Genomic DNA, 15907 nt, shown 5'->3' with positions numbered 1-15907 from the left:
GGGGGGGGGGGGGGGGAGAGAGAGAGAGAGAGACCAAGAGACAGAGCACACAGAACGGAAAGACAGGCCCAAAGGCTTGAAAGCACCCCAAACCCTGCCCTCCCGGTCCGGACTTGGACAGCTCCGAGTCTTGCAAGCCTCGCTCCCAGACTCCCTCCCCACGTGGCTGCACGCCCCGCCCACGCACCCTTGCTGTTGCCGTCTGGCCCGCGCAGGATGGTGCATTCCTCTATGTTCCCGAAGGCCTCGAAAAGGCGGCGTACGTCGTCCTCTGACTGCTGCTTATTGAGCATGCCCACGAAGAGTTTTCTATCTTCTAGAACAAAATTAGGAGATGCTTACCGGGGCCGGGTGGCGCGGAACGGTCCCTGGGGTGGGAGGGAGGAGGGCACGGCGGGAGGTGGAGGATAAGGGGCGGGGGAGGGAGGATTGCGGGAAAAGGGCCTGGGGGTTCACAGCCGGAAACGGGGAGAGAGCAGGGAGAGGACCCCCCATAGCTAGAGCGGGTTTCCAGAGGGAGGAGTTGAGCAGCCAGAGTGTGGCCGCAGAGGAGCAGGATGGGAGAGTAGGGCATAGCGATGGGAGCAGGAGAGGAAGGAGGGAGCTGGGTGGCAGCAACTCGGCCTCCTCCTGCCTAGAAGGCAGGCTGCACGCTTGAGGAGCAAAGCCCCTGGTCTGGCCCTCGCCTAGGGCAGAAGGGTAGTCCGGGCTGCCTGTTCCTTTCTCCCCCTCCTTTTAACACACATTGTCTTCCCCAGGTACCAGAATTTTTTACAGTGGCCACTTTGCTCATGCTGTTCCCTCTGCCTGGCGAGCAGTCTTCATAAGGCTGGATTCTTCTCTTCTAGGTCTCAGTTTAAAATATCGCCTTCTCACCATGCCCCTCGTGCCTCCTCTCTCTTATTCTCAGTCCCCCATCCCTATAGCCAGAATTTCAAAAGAAAAATTATCTACTGCTTTGCCTGTGTAGTTGAATTTTGTGGGGCCCTGCCTGGCCCATCCCAGGTATGCTCCAGAGGGAAGAAGGTCCAGCCTTTCTGCTGCGACAGAAGAAGTGCTCAGTATCATCAAGAAACAGAATGGATGAAGCATGCCCTATGCCCTTCCTAGGTGTGCACTTCCTTTCTGTCTCCCTTGCTTTTACCTCCATCTTGATGTCCAGTGCTTGGTCTGGACCTTCCTAAATGTTCATCCTGTAAAATTCAGCCTGGGGCACTTCCCAGGAGCCTGTTTCTGTAGGTGCTTCAGCAGCACCCATGCTGTGATGAGTGTCAATTTGTTTGTGGACCCCAGTCAGTTATGTGCTCAAGGTGATGGGGAATCCCACTGGGCTGCATGGATCTGCAGCAGCTTGTAAATTAATGCAAAAGGATTCCTGCACCCAGCACATCCTTTGTTCTTTCCCCTCTTCTTAGGACTGTTGTAACAAAAGAAGAGTGGCAGAAGTGGTGCCCCTGACTTATAACTTCCTAGACTATGTTATAAAAGGGAGCAGCTCTTGGCTGGCTCTCTCTTTGGGGGATATTTGCTCTGTGGAGACCAACCACCATGATGTGAAGCCCTCCAGTGAGCCCACACGGACTCCACTGATGCACCCAGTGCACCCAGCTGAAGGCCAATGTCAGCCACCAGACCTGTGAGTGAATGAGTCCTTAGATAATTCCAGCTCCTGACCTGTGAGTCTTCCACCTGAGACTCAAACATTCTGGAGTAGAGGCAAGACTTCTGAGCCCTGTGAATTCCTGACCCTCAGAATCTGTGAGCATAATAAACAGTTGGTTTACACCACTTGGTTTTGGGCTAAATTAGAATGCAGCCATAGTGACTGGAACGAGGTCCCAGTGGTGGCAGCTCTCAGCAGGCACTTACTAGATGTTTATGGACTGGTAAATGATTGACACAGTGAAAGCTGCAGAAATGCTGACCCCCAAAACTGCAAATAGTAATGTGTTTGTGATTTCCTCTGAACACAAGGGCACTCAGACCCTGATGTCCCTCTGTTCCCAAGGTGGTTGATTCGTGTCCCCCCCCCCATCTCCCTCCAGAGAGTCCTCACTGCCCAGAGAGTTCAGATAGAACTAAGGGACTGTTCCCTGGTCTAGAGCAAAGCCAAGCAAGCAACCCCAGGTCCTCTGCAGAGAGCTCTTACCCTGTGGGTACCCCTTAGCCCAGATGCACTGGCACTGACTGTGTTCTCAATGATGAGGTGGTGCTGGATCCCTGTTCCTTCCTTAACCTGCAGGACCCATTGGCAGTTTCTGTTACCAGCTCTGGGACTGGGAACAACATCAGCCTGGCCCTTCACATAGTTGGGCTGAGGCAGAAGTTCTGGTGCCAGAACCCAGCCCTATACCTGCCTCAGCCTGGGCTGCTCTATCTGACTCTGGGTCATGGCAGGACTTTGGGCATATTTCACCTCATCTCCAGTCCTGTGGGGTTCCCAGCTCATCAACTCCAAACCAAGGGGAAAAAACAGAGGGAGAGAGTGAATGGGAGGAAGTGAAGAGGAATAGAAAGAGATGAAATTAGAAGTGGAGAGGGAGAGCCGAGATGGCAGGAGACAGAGGAAAAGGAATCTGAAACAAAAAGCAAGGAGAAGAGAGGTGGGCAGAAAGAAGAGAAAGAAACAGAGACCAAGGTGGGGCCCTAAGGTTAGACTCAGGGCAGCACACAGCAGTAGCAATGTTTCAGTTGAATGAAAGGGGAGCTTTTCCTCCTCTTGCAGAGCAATTGAAACTTCTCTGAGGCAAAGCCCAGTCTCCTCCTTCCCCCAGCCCTTGGCTCCCATTAAATGGAATTTCCAGAGAAACTTTGAAGTGAAACCCCGCCCCTTGCAAATCCCTGGCCCTCCAGTTTAGAAATTCCACTTCCTCTATTGGAAAGAAAAAGGAAGGAAAGAGAAGCACCTCCTCCCCCAGCCTGATTTAAATGCTGGGACACAGCTCCTTGCCTTCCCTCTCCTGACGTCTGAATGTATTCCTTTATTATCATTATGACAGCTTTCTGATTGCATTAAAATTCATCCACACGTGTCTTCTATCCAGCCTCTTTCCTTTTGCCAGTGGTTTTTTTTTTTTTTTTTTTTTGCTAATTTCTCTTCCCCTCCCCTGAAGTCCTTTGCCTGCACATTTCTTCATTGCAAGCCTGTGTCCCTCTGGAGACCTTTGCCAGGCTTCCCCTCTCCTGCCCATCCCAATTTCCTCAGGGAAAGTGCAGCTAGTCTGCCTTTCTGAAGGGTTGCAAGAAGACACCTCAGACCCACTTCTTCCAGGTATTCTCGAATTAACCCCACCTCACTCAAATGTTTGTTTTAGGATCCTTGAATGTGTTGAGTTTGTATTCTCTGTTTCTAGTTGGGTTTTTGGTACTGTGGTCCTAAGGCTTGTCTTTGGCTGGAAGGATTCTGAGTTCCCAGCAGATCTCCTTCTGGGCAGGCTCAGGGATTCACACCTGACTATGTAACTAATTGCTCCTTGCCTCAGTTTTCTAGATCTGTGAAATGGGGACAAATATATTCTCCTCACATAGCTAGGATTCTGGGAGATGCTGCAGGGGTAATGGCCTGGAAAGCAGTAATAGTGAGGACTAGTTGGGTTTCTCTAGATAGAAGAAAAAGGAAATGGGATACTGTGCCCCCTTGGTTTTCCCTGCCCTATTTTGGCCAGGAAGATCACCCCTGCTGTGAGTAGACAGAGTAGACAGGTCCTCCTCTGCAGAGAGGATCCACACTTAGGGTAGAGAGGGCACCTGAGATAATAGGATGGACCAGACTTGGGCTGTGGGTGACCAGTGAAGAGAGATTATCACCCTGTAATCTACTCTCCCTGCCCACCTTCTTTCTGGTTCCCTAGGCAATGTCCCAAGCTCTGTTAGATGACGAGTGGTACCATTCAGCTGGTGTCTTGGATCTGATACCAACTTAGCAAGAGTCTCAGAGACTGCCTGAGCTTCCTGATGAGTGCTCACCTTCCTCCAATGTGGACACAGATCCTAACTCCCAATGTAGGCTGAACAGACCCTGGCCACACCCAGCTCTCTAAGCTAGGGACCTTGGGTGATGGGGAGGCTCTGGTGGGCTCCCTCTCCTGGGTGCCCTAAGTCACTGTCTCCCGTGATCAGGGTGTAAGAGGGCTGCTGCTCCTCTGAAAAGTTATTCAGGTAGACATTGCTGGAACTGGCCAAAGGAGATACGGTGAGGAAAGTCCTCAAAGCCAGTGTGCAGGTGGGCTGAAGATGCCCCTGACTGAGAGATCACTGAGACCCCTGGGGGGTTCCAGGATATGGTGAGCGATCAGAGGCCAGCATTGGGAGTCTGTCATCCTCCACTCAACACAGGCCAGCTCAGGTCAGGACACCATGTTGTGCCACCTTCCAACTCCCAGGGCCAAGGCCAGTACCCAGCACAGGCAAACATTGATTGTCAGGCTACACAGGACATGCCAGAGGCCTGGAGGAAGTGCAGACATCTCTGTACCTCCCACCCTGGGGTCTTTATATGGACTCCTCCTGGGCATGGGGTAGAGCAAAGGGAGCATGTTCCTGTAGTCATTCAGCAACTGCCTGACAAACACTGTCTCTGTACCAGAAGTTTCTCTAAGCACTGCTTCTATAGAATTGAACAAAAGGTGGAGATACTCACTGGAGCTGACATCCAGATGGGGAGCCAGTACCTCCATAATCAATAGGTCCTCTAACAAGACAACGGCTAGCTGGGATGCCACATTGCAGCCCCCAGAACCAGTGTGCCTATCTAAGGAGGAATGAGGCCACAAAGTGGTAGAGCTGGCAGAACCCTGGATAACACCAAGGTCTTGTGCTTTTCCGGAGAGGCAGCACCTGGGTGCACAGGAGTGCCCTCAGCTGAACCTCAATCAATCCCAGCCTCTTGGTCTTCAGTGGCATGGCCCTTGCTGCTGACTCCTGCTCTTTTAAAATGGAGTACTTATGTCTGCAGGTATGTGGGAGCACCTGGGACTCTGGGGACAGGGAGTGTGGTTCCCAAGAAGGACTGGAAAACAGAAAATGGGAGCCAGTCCCAACCCTGCCTGCAACCAGGGGGAGGGCAGCTTGGCTCTGTGCCCCATATCCTACCCCTACAAAGTGGATAAAAGTATCGGATGGCAGTCTTTCCAGGAGAGGCTGGGCCAGAGCACCTAACATTTACTGGATTTCTCCTCTGGCCACTCCTTCAGCAAATATTTATTGAGTACTTACTCTGTGCCTGGGAATTGCCTGAACAGAGGACCTGAGATAAGTCTTGAGGGCCCTTCTGGATTTTCTCTTTAAATAGGTTGGGAGGTTATGCATGGTTCTGAGATTCCTGGAGAATCTAAAGTCTTTAGACCATGGGTCCTAGAGTCTCTGCCATAGCTCCAGATAAGAGAGAACAGACAGGCCTGGCAGTCTGTCTTAAATCCAGTAGTTCAGGCTGGGCTGCAGGTTGAAGGGGCTGGTTGGGGAAGGGGAATGTGGCCATATCCTGAAGGGTCCCAGGAGGAGGTCATATGCATAGGGCAGATGCCAGGGCTCCCGGTGCACAGCAGAATTTGAGCCAAGGCTGGGAGGTGAGGGACCTTTGGCTGCTCTTCTCAACTGCTCCCAACTAGTTCCTTCCTATGGCAAGACTTGCAACTCAAACCCTGGGGAGGTTTGAGTGCTGTTCCAACAGCCTCCTTCCTGCTGTCTTTCCCACCAACATAAATATCTTCCATTTCTCTGGCCTCAGAATGTTTTTTATTCTTCCTGAACTCCAGTCTAAACCTGAGCTTTAGTTTCCTGACCTATAAAGTGCACTGGGTAACACCTCTTGGGAAGCTATAGGCACATATGAAGACCCCAGTGGAGTCTGATTGCCAGAATCTCTGTCTCCACTGGGAGACAAGACTCTTGTGCTCCTTCATCTAGGGGTGTCAGGGCAGAACAGGGGACAGGGGTGTCAGGGCAGGAAGGGTTTGCATTTTTAAAGGAGAGTTAAAAAAACAGAAGCATGATGTGTCTGTGGTGGAACCTCAGGATTAGAACAGGCATCACAGAGAGATATTTTAGGGCTCTATGTTAGCCAGTGCCCCCCACCATACACACACACCCCAGAAGTGTGGGGAGCATGCTGCTGGCCCTGCAGGGTGAGTGGCCCCTGAGCAAGGAGGAGGCGGGTGACAGCAGTACCACTCGACTTGCCAAATGCCAGCATCCTTGCGCTAATGCTCAAATTCCGGTTTAATTTTCAAAATTTGATTCGCTCATTACCATCGGCACTAAACAATATTTCCTGCTTAAGGATAGACGGCTGCTGGGGCACTGTGGACGAGTGTTCAGATGGTTAATGCCTTTTATTACTGTAATAGACTTCTACTATCCTCTTTCCTCCAGCTGCTGAGGCAGGGTTTGTGGGGAGGGAACTGAACTGGGGAGAACCCTGGGGCCAGGGGCCAGCATGGGAATAAATGGCTTTGAGGTCTGCACATGGTGGGTGGACAGAGGGGTGGCTGGGAGATGTGGAGATTCAAAGGCAACATCTTAAGAGTGGGAGGAAACTGTCAGACACTCATGATGACAGAGCTGGAGGCTTTTGTTCTTTCCTGTAGACTTCGGTCCTGAGGGTAATCAGGACCAGCAAGAGCCCAGACTCAAGTACCCCACAGAATGGCCCCTCAGCTGCTGGGCAAAGCCTGAAACCCTGGACTATCCCATGCAGGGTCCTCAGGGGTCTCTTAGACTGCTTGTTTCCCATGGGGTCTTCCCTGACTCAAGGTGTATCCTAGGTCTCAGGCTCATTTGCTTGGTGCCTAAGGGCCCAGAGGCATGGGTCTAGGGGGTGAAGGGTACAGTCCTTCTCTCTCACTTCACCTGTGGGTCGGGGAGTTCTTCCCTAGGAGGGGGCTGGGAGCTACACCTGACCCAGAAAGGAAATGAGGCTGTCTGTCAAATCCTAGTTCTACCATGTTTTTGTTGTGCAAACATAAGACAAGGTATATACATTCCCTGGGCAGAGCCACATGAGAAATAAGTAAGTTAAGATACACGAGGCTTTTAGCACAGTGCCTGGCACAGCACGTGCTCAATAAATGCAACTATTATGACTGTTACAACCATTGTAACTGGGCTGGTAAGACAGCAATACCCCTCCCCCTAGAGGTGTAGAGAGGACACTTGGGGACACTGAACTGAACAAAGTCATGCCAGGACAGGTCAGCTTAAGAAACCAGGCTTTCCTTTCCACCACCCTGACCATCTATCAGGTGGTGTTTTGGAGACCACTGAGATAGTCCTTGGCCTACCTGGATTGAGCAAAACAAGCAACACATTCCCGAGAGCTACACTTCAGCATTCCTATGAGCCATTTCTATGAATTCTCCCAGTCCAGATCAGCAAGCACCTATGGCTCTGAACAGAAAATAGAAATCAAGCTGATTCATCCAAATCTACATACATCTGTGCAATTTTTAAGGTTGCCTGACTACCCTTTCCCAAATCCCGAGGCTTCCTTGGCCTTCTCCTTGCCAGCCCTGGTAGAGTCACCTCATAGCCTTTGACCTGCGATCTAATCAAGAAGGTGCTGCCAGGGTTGAAGGTCTGCACCACCTTCTCCAGAGCTTGAGAAACCAATAGTTGCCTACTGTCAGGTTTGTAAAACCAGTTTCCAGAGTCGCTGACCACACCAGGGTGATGCGCTCAGGTTTTAGATCCCTCTGCAGCCATGCAACCAGGATGACTGCCCTCCCTGAGAACAGCCCCTTCACTTGGAATATGGGGTCACACGTCAGGCCTCAGGGAGCTCTCAGCATGAAGTAGACCAGTTGAGAGGACAACCATGCCCTCCCTCCTCCCCCCACCACACTGTGCCAGAGCCGAGCCAGCAATGCAGCTGGGCTGGGAGCTGCCTCCTGAGGATGAAAGCCTTCCTGCCTGGGAAGAGGCTGAAGGAGACATCAAACCAGATCAAAGGCTGCTGGGATGGGGATGGAGGAGGGGGCCGCAATGGAATGCAAATGAAGACCCTCACCCGGCTCCAACCCCCCCAGGGCCGAGGCAGTGCCAGGCCTTGATCTGCTCCATTCCCTCTGGGACTGGGCTGTTTGATGTCAGGGGTGGGAGGAAGCAGGAGCTGGAAAATAGCAGCCAGTCCTCCCTCCCTTGCATTCCTTTAGCTAACTCTACCTTCTAAATACTTCAAGATTAGCAGAATACAACTGTCACTAATATGGCATTATGTAAAAATGTGGATGTATAACCGATGTGATTCTGCACTTTGTATTTGGGGTAAAAATGGGAGTTCATAACCCACTTGAATCAAATGTATGAAAGATGATATGTCATGAACTTTGTAATGTTTTGAACAACCAATAAAAAAAAAGAAGTAAAAAAAAAAAAAAACTTTTTGGAACTAAACCAAAGTGAAAAGATCCTCTTTTGTATCCAATAATTTTACCCCAATAACAAAATTATGTTTTCATTCCTTCAGAGGACATAGAGGAGAATGTTAAAGTAGCTTTATTGTAAGAGGAAAATAAAGTTACTGAAATTACATCAAAAAAAAAAAAAATTAGCATCCCACCAAGGCTTGGACTCAGAGGGTGGATGGGCAGGGTGTCCGTGGCCTACTCTCATGTCCATCCCTGATTGTCCAGAGATCCCAGTTAGCCTTACAATCCCTCCTCCATCTCTCCCATCTCTCTGCCCAGAGCCTGGTGTCTTAAAGTTCCCTGGATGCCCAAGAAGTAATTCTCTTTCCTTTGGAGTCCGCAGGCCTTCCCCACCCTCTGATCTGGGGGCTGAGAGGGGCCTCTCTTTTCTAACCTGCTTGTACAATCACCCCTACCTGCAGTTTCCCCACTCCAGCTCCAAAAGCCCCTCCGTGGGCCCTGCTCAGGGCAGAGGTATGGCTCCTGTAAAGAGGGCTTGCAAGGGTAGCTCTGTGCCCTCTGGGGGCTTACAGCATGTTTGTGCAGATAGAACTAGAACCTGATATCTATCACCACCCTCTGGGAGGGGACTCCAATGGTCTCTTTGGGCCTGAGAGATGATTCCTTGGCATTTGGGTCCTGAGTTGGGCAGGAGCTGAGCCCTGGGGGCTCTGGAGACCATACCCACTCCCTCACTGCCCCTTTCAGGCCCGTGCCCCTCCACCTGTGAGTCTGCGTCAGGCCTTCCAGGGGGAGCCCAACACTGTGGAGGTTCTATGTAGAAGTCACCTTTTGCTGGGGCGCTGGTGCGCAGCCGTCTCTCCAGGTAACTGATTATACATTTGATCTGCTACATTATCCTTACCAGGCGCACGGCACACGACAGACGGCCTGGAGCTCTGTGGGGACTTCTCAGCAGCAGAACCCTGTTGTCTAATGGGGTTTCCGCTGGCGTCTGGTACACTCACGGCATTTCACCCATCACAGGATAATTTATAGCATAATGGGGCCTTTTTTTCCTTTATATCATGCAGGAGCATAAATTATGGCCAGTTTGTCCTCGGCTCTCAAGGAGACAGACAAAGGAGGGTTTCATCCCAGCTAGGGAAGGAGGTTGCTACAGGGGCTAGGTAGGGCCAGGTGGTCCACGGGGGAGGAAGAGACAGGAGGAGAGACCAAGGGCTACTGTCAAAAGCATCTCACTGACAGGCAAAATATCATTTCCGAGTGGCCACAGTGCTGGGGAAGAAATAGAAGACCCCCTTGGAGCTGTTTGTCTCTATTAACTGTGGAGCAAGGGATAGCGAGCTGAGTGGGGCAGCTGCTCAGTCTCAAAGCCACAGGATGGTTGTTGATGCCTACAGGTGACCCTCCATGCCTGACCACAGGCTGATGCTCCTGTGAGCTGTGGCCCAATTTCCCATGCTGCCCTGAGAGGGTGGGTACTCATGGGCTCCCTTGAATTCCCTGTCACCGCTAGAGACAAAACACAGCATACAGGGCAAACCACCTGCCCCTCTGACCCACTGCCCATTTCTAATATTGAGGGTGATGCCTTGTTTCCTGTGGATGATGGAGGAGCTAACGGCCTGCTGCTCAGCTTCCTGAGGAGACACGGCACCTCAGAATGTAAGGTACTTTTCTAACACAGGAGTCCCACAGATCAAGAGACTGGCCTAAAGGCCACAGCTCCCAGCCCCTCTCTACCCCGGTCCTTTGTGCCAAGGACCTCTGGGGATCCTGAGTAGATATGGGATCTTCAGAGTCTGTTTGGCCTTGCCTCCTCCATCATGATCCAGTGTGAAGAGATGCTTCCTGACCACCCTGGAAGAAGCCCCACTGGCCTATGCAAGACCCAGGACACAGCCCTGAAGAAGGCCATCTTAGGTGCCTCCCTGGATCTACTCAGAGCCCAAGGCCTGCTCCTCTTTCTCAGGGCAACCCTTTGGAGATTAGCACCAGCTGTCTTGGATCTTGTATCAGTCCTGGATGCGTTGAAGGCCACCTGGAGGATTTTGAAAATATAGATGTCTAGGGCTGACCCCTGAGATCTGGATTTGATTGATTGGTGTAGAGTACAGGCATCAGTATTTTTGTTTTTGGATTTTGAAAGCCATTCGGGTGATACCAACATGTAGCCAGGGCTGCGAAGGATTGCAATGGGTCTTTTCCAAGCTGTCCCCTCTTGTTGTGCACCATGTCTCTGGGCCTCCCCCTGCCTGCAGGAGTGCATTCCTCCAGGCTGCAGGATTCGGGGCCTTGTTTGTGCTGGGAGTGATGGAAGCACTCACCTTCTATTCCTTAGTGCCTGATCCTGATCCCTTCTGTCACTCACAGGACTCATCCTGAAAGAATGCTCTGATTTGGAGAGGTGGCATGAGAGGGAGTTCTCTAGGTCAACAACCCTTAGACATGGTTTTGCTAGTCCCCTCCTCTTCCTCTTCTTTTCTTTCTTATGCCCCTTCCCACTTCCTCTATCAGCCAGCCCTACTCTGAGAGAGAAGACTTGGACTCTCTTTAATCAATCCTCTGGTTTTCTTCCTCTCTCACTTTGACCCAGTCACCTCAACCCTCCTGGAGGGAGGTCATGCCACACACCCCATGGAAACTGGAGGCCCATGCTTAAGTACACACGGTGTTAACTCCTAACTGATAATGGACTCCTGATAGACACAGAGATGGATGGATGGATGGTAGACATGATTAATAAAGGCTAGATATCCAGATTAAATGTTAGATGATAGATAGATACACAGATGAGAGAAAAATGATTGCAGAAAGCAGATAGATTTATGATGGATGGCACATAAATGGCGACAGGTAAATGTGAATGGATGGATGGCTAAGATGTTTCTAAGGACTTCAGATAATGGGGTCTAAATGCAAATGGTCAGAATATTAGATGTGGGGGCACCCACACCTGTTTGGGTACTGATTCTAAAAGGAAGAAACCCTCCTCAGCTCCAGACGTATCATTCTCTTTCAACTTCAGGCCCTGAAACTCCACATTTTCCAATGAGTTTGTGGTTATATGGGTTGCATTCAGGTTGGTATATTCTGGACATATGAAGATTTCTCTTGGTTTCTCTGAGTCTACAGGCAGGCCACGCCCACCCCCTAAGCCCCCACTGTACTTGATGAGGACCTCTCTTCCTGTGGGGAGGGATGGATCCAGTATAGGTGCTTGCTCCTCAAAGGCCAAAGAAATGGCTTCCAGCCCCACAGAGAGGGGCTTTTGGAGTTTGACAGGCATGATAGATGGCAGGTGTCAGCCCCTATGATGTGCACAGAGATTCTTTCAGCCATTGGTACTTTAAGCCAAGACCATGCCTTCATGTCAGGTGGACAGGATAGCAAGTTCTTCCTGAGCACTCACTACAGACCAAGCAACATTCAGAGCACTTACATTTTATGAGGTAGTTACCCCTATTTTACAAATGAGGAAACTGAGGCATGAGAAGTTTGACAACTTGTTGGAGGTCCCACAGCTGATAAACAGCAAAGCCAGGATTCGAACCCATGTGGTCTAGCTCCTGAGCTCTCTTCTACCATGCAGAAGGTAGTCCTTTGCTCTGCTCACCAGGCCAGATGGCCATGAAGCTGCCGTGAACTCAGGGACACATGGCTCTGGAGACTGCATGACTTGCATTATGTGTAATGACTAGTGAGATTGAGTGGGGAGTGTCAGCTTCCTCAAGGGAACAAACTATTTTGAAGGGTGGCAGCATGTTAACTGTTGGTGTGTGGCTGGCATTGCTAACAACAGAGGAACCTGCTGTTGTCATTAAAGGCGGGGGTTTCCTGAGGCCTTCTGGTTGGCAATATTTGGTTACAGAGTGAAAGAAAGGGGGTCTTTCATGTCTCAGACACCTGCTTTGGGCTGCCCTGGATCCTTCCAGTTATTCACTAATCAGTCATGCTGTCAGTCAACAAACTACATTAGGTACTTTGTTAGGACAAATCAGAAGTAGACTGACCTTTGGGTAAAAGTGCTTCCAAATTAGGGTCTGAATGACCCAGCTGTGGAAGGGCAGGGCCGGATGCAGATAATGGGGTGAGAAAGGATGGGGACAACACATCATGGCACATGAAGGGTTTGCTGGGATGCAGCATCATCCTGGCTGAGGCCATGGGCAGTGAGGACAGACCAGCTTGCCTCCCATCTCTGGGGAGAGGTAAGGAGAAGGAAGGGAACCTGGTGGTAGGAGAAAATGCGAAAATCTTTACTCAGCTCAAGGGCCTGTTTACAAGGAGCTGAAGAATCAGGTTTTGAAAAGCAAGACACGACCCTACCACTGAAAGGTCTCAAGGGAGGTGACTTTGAGTGACAAACACTGTGGAAGCCACTATGCATGAAGCAGGTGCCCTAGGAGTGAAGGAAGTGGGTGAGGATTCTGGCTTACTGTCTGGTACCCCCAGTTCACCCTCCCACTCTTCTGCAGCCACATCTGAGAATCTTGTGGTTGCCCCCGGGAATGTCCTGACAGTCAGCTCTGAGCCAGCTGGGCATTTCCACACATTCCACTCACTTCTCACTACCTGTGACAGGATCACATCCCCATTTGACAGATCAGTTAACAGAGGCTCAGTAAAGACTGAAGCCCACACCCACCGGCAGTGAGTAGTGTGGGTGGAGTTGGAGCCTGGCCTCTCTAACAGCTGCATCAGGCCTTCTCTGTCCTGGGCAATAAAGTAAAACACAAGCCTGGAATTCCATTTTGGGGGTTCCACACCTTTGGATTCAGCACTGCCCTCTCCAGGGATGCCTTTGAAATGTGGTGGCTCTTGTCACCTCAACATGACAGATTTTACCAGAAAATGTCTTTTATGATCAAAAGGACTAGCTAAGCTTTCAGGCCTGTAGTGTCTGCATGGAAAAGGAGAAGGGAAGGAGGCATCCTGAAAGGAAAGGGCTGGGATCAGGGTCAAGGGAGGCCAGGGTGGGAAGGAGGAGCCTGGTGACTGAGAGAAGGACTTTGTGGGGAGGCCAAAGAGCAGTCAGGCCGGGCTGGAGGGGAGGGCCTGCAATAATAACAGGATGCATGGTGGGGTGGGAGTGCATGGATTGTAGGCGAGGAGCTCCCAACTGCAGCCGGGGCTTAGGGTGAGAAAGAGGGGGTTGAAAAAGCTGATGGAGGAAGAACTGGAGGAGGAGAAGAAGGGACAACAATGGCTCTCAGTCTGGGTCGGCCCTTTATGGCCAGAGCAAGTGTCCCTGCCTGTTCCCACCCTCTTCTCCACCCATGGCACAACAGCTAGACCGCTCATAACAGAAGTACCATGCTTGAGGTCTCAGGCACCTCAAATTTGTCTGCCTACTGCATCAGAAATAGTTTTTTTATAGGTATGTGTGACTATTTTTTAAATGCACATAGATGCTGTTGTGATCGAAAAAATACAAATCCATTTGAAAGCACTGCCCAATTCAAGGTAACTTTTCGTCATTTTGCATTCTCTCAAACAATGGATATTCAGAGTGTAACATCTGTCAAGGGGGGTGCTGATGCATTTTTGATGTTAAAAATGGCTCCTTAACCTTGAGAAGCCTGGGAATGCTGATCCAAGGAGGGCAGAGGGAGCTCTGGGGAGGAGGAGCAAGTGCTGCAGCACAGTGAATCCCAGGCTGGTCCCAGCTCACCTGCAAGAGCACAGCAAGACAGTGCAGGGCAGGGACCACCCCAGATACACAGGAAGTAAAGTGTCCTCTAGCCCTGGGCTCCAGAAACTGAGATCTGGGTCCAGTTCCTGCCCTACTCTGAGCCTGAATCAAGCCCATCCTTCTGTGTGGCCAAAATGATAATAACCAGGAGAGCAAGAGTGACTGTGTCCCAAAACAGTTTCCCGTTAATACTCATGAGTCAGCATCTCCTCTGATGTGGGGGTGGGAGCTTTGTGTCTTTCCACTACTGGGCCTGGCTCTGTGCCTGCCTCATAGAGCAAGCTCCTCAAGCGCTATTGGAATGAAGAGTGACAGTAACGCATGGATGGATGTGCAGTGTAGTCTGAAAAAGCTCCAGGTTGGGAAAGGAGCCAGGACTCACACACACAGTGCTCTGCACCCCATGCCCTGGAGTGATCAAGGTGTATCTCCAGCAAAAGCAAAATGGGAAACTGCTTGGAGTTAGGGGCTAGAGGCTTGGATTTGGTTTCTTAATGGTGTGACCAGTTTTGGGATTGGTAAAAGGAGCTCAAACTAGTCTCACTGCCTACCTTGGTTGAAAAATGGGGAGTCTGCTGCCATGGGCTAGCCTTATGTCCTGGCTGATAAGGCGATGGGTATTGAGTGTCCCTTTGACTTGGTGGCTGCTTATAGGGTGATTAACTCTACTTAAAGGCTCCTCTGTTCTACCACATTGGGGATATCTCTCCTAGTTGCTAGGGTCTACAGGTGATCACTAGTACATCTGATTCTGGCCAACTCTACTCAGACACCACCCACAATCAGATCCAGTGCTCTTTCTAGCCTTTGTAAAACTGACCAGTCCCTTGTCCCATCACGGCAAGGTCTTATGCTTCCTGCAGCAGCCTGAATGTTGTGTGCCCTTCTAAAATTCATACATTGAAGTCTGAACGCCCAAGGTGATGGTATTAGGGACCTTTGGCTTTAGGTTATGGCATAGCCCATGTGAATGGGATTAGTGACCTTATAAAAGAGGCCTGAAGGAGCTTGTTTTTGTCCTTTTTACATTAAGTGAGGTTATCAGACACCCTGATCTTGGGCTTCCTAGCCTTCAGAATTATGAGAGATAAATTTCTGTTGTTTATAAACTACTCAGTATCTGGCACTTTTGTTACAGCTGCTAGAACAAATTAAGGCACTCATTGAACATGGTGTCAATTCCATGATAGATACCAGGTCAATGAGTATTTCTTTCCAGATCAGGTACATCTAAAGGAGGCCCTCCAAAGCCTTAATTCAATAAGATGGAGGTTTATGGTGACATATCCATCCCTCTCATGGGAGAAAGATGTAAGAGAGTTGGAGCAAAGGGACCTTCTTGAGAGCCTCAAAACCAAAATAAGGTGCCCACTCATTCTGCCTCTAGCCAGACTGAATGGAGAGGGCTTCCCAATAGAATGTCCTCCTGTCTGGCTTTCTTCCCTTTCTCCAGAAGTGACCTGTGCAGGCCAAGTACTTAGCACATTCCCTGGATGAAGGAAAGTTGCTGAGGTTATTAGTGGTCCCTAATGATATTTGCATAGATTAAGAGACTTTAATGCAATCACGAATGCCACAATCCCAAGAAAATAATGAAGAAATCCATTACAAAGTCATAAAGTAACTAAGTCAATATAGTAATAACTTGATCCTGCTTAGGAATAATTGCATTTCCTGCTGCAAGGCGATTTTACAATGTGCACCATTTTCTGGACACTTTTATAAATTTCACCTTTGTTTGAGATAATTAATTAACAAAATAAAAAAAATGCTGCTGGTATTTTATATAGTAAATTAGTCATTAGTCTAAACTGGCAGGCTGTAATAAAACTTATTAAGATGGATG

The 15907-nt window shown here is 50.0% G+C and overlaps 1 protein-coding gene across 1 annotated transcript in view; it reads right to left on the bottom strand.

Annotated features, from left to right (window-relative positions):
• Window positions 1-15907, bottom strand: part of Celf4 (CUGBP Elav-like family member 4) — a 293998-nt gene that overhangs the window by 27904 nt on the left and 250187 nt on the right. Inside the window, 1 exon segment of the mRNA XM_048806309.1 lies at window positions 188-316. Coding sequence (XP_048662266.1) covers window positions 188-316 — 129 coding nt within the window.

The sequence above is a fragment of the Marmota marmota genome, unplaced genomic scaffold, assembly GCF_001458135.2.
Source record: "Marmota marmota marmota unplaced genomic scaffold, marMar, whole genome shotgun sequence".
In the NCBI taxonomy this organism is placed as follows: domain Eukaryota; kingdom Metazoa; phylum Chordata; class Mammalia; order Rodentia; family Sciuridae; genus Marmota; species Marmota marmota.
This window is presented reverse-complemented; position numbering and strand designations above follow the sequence as displayed.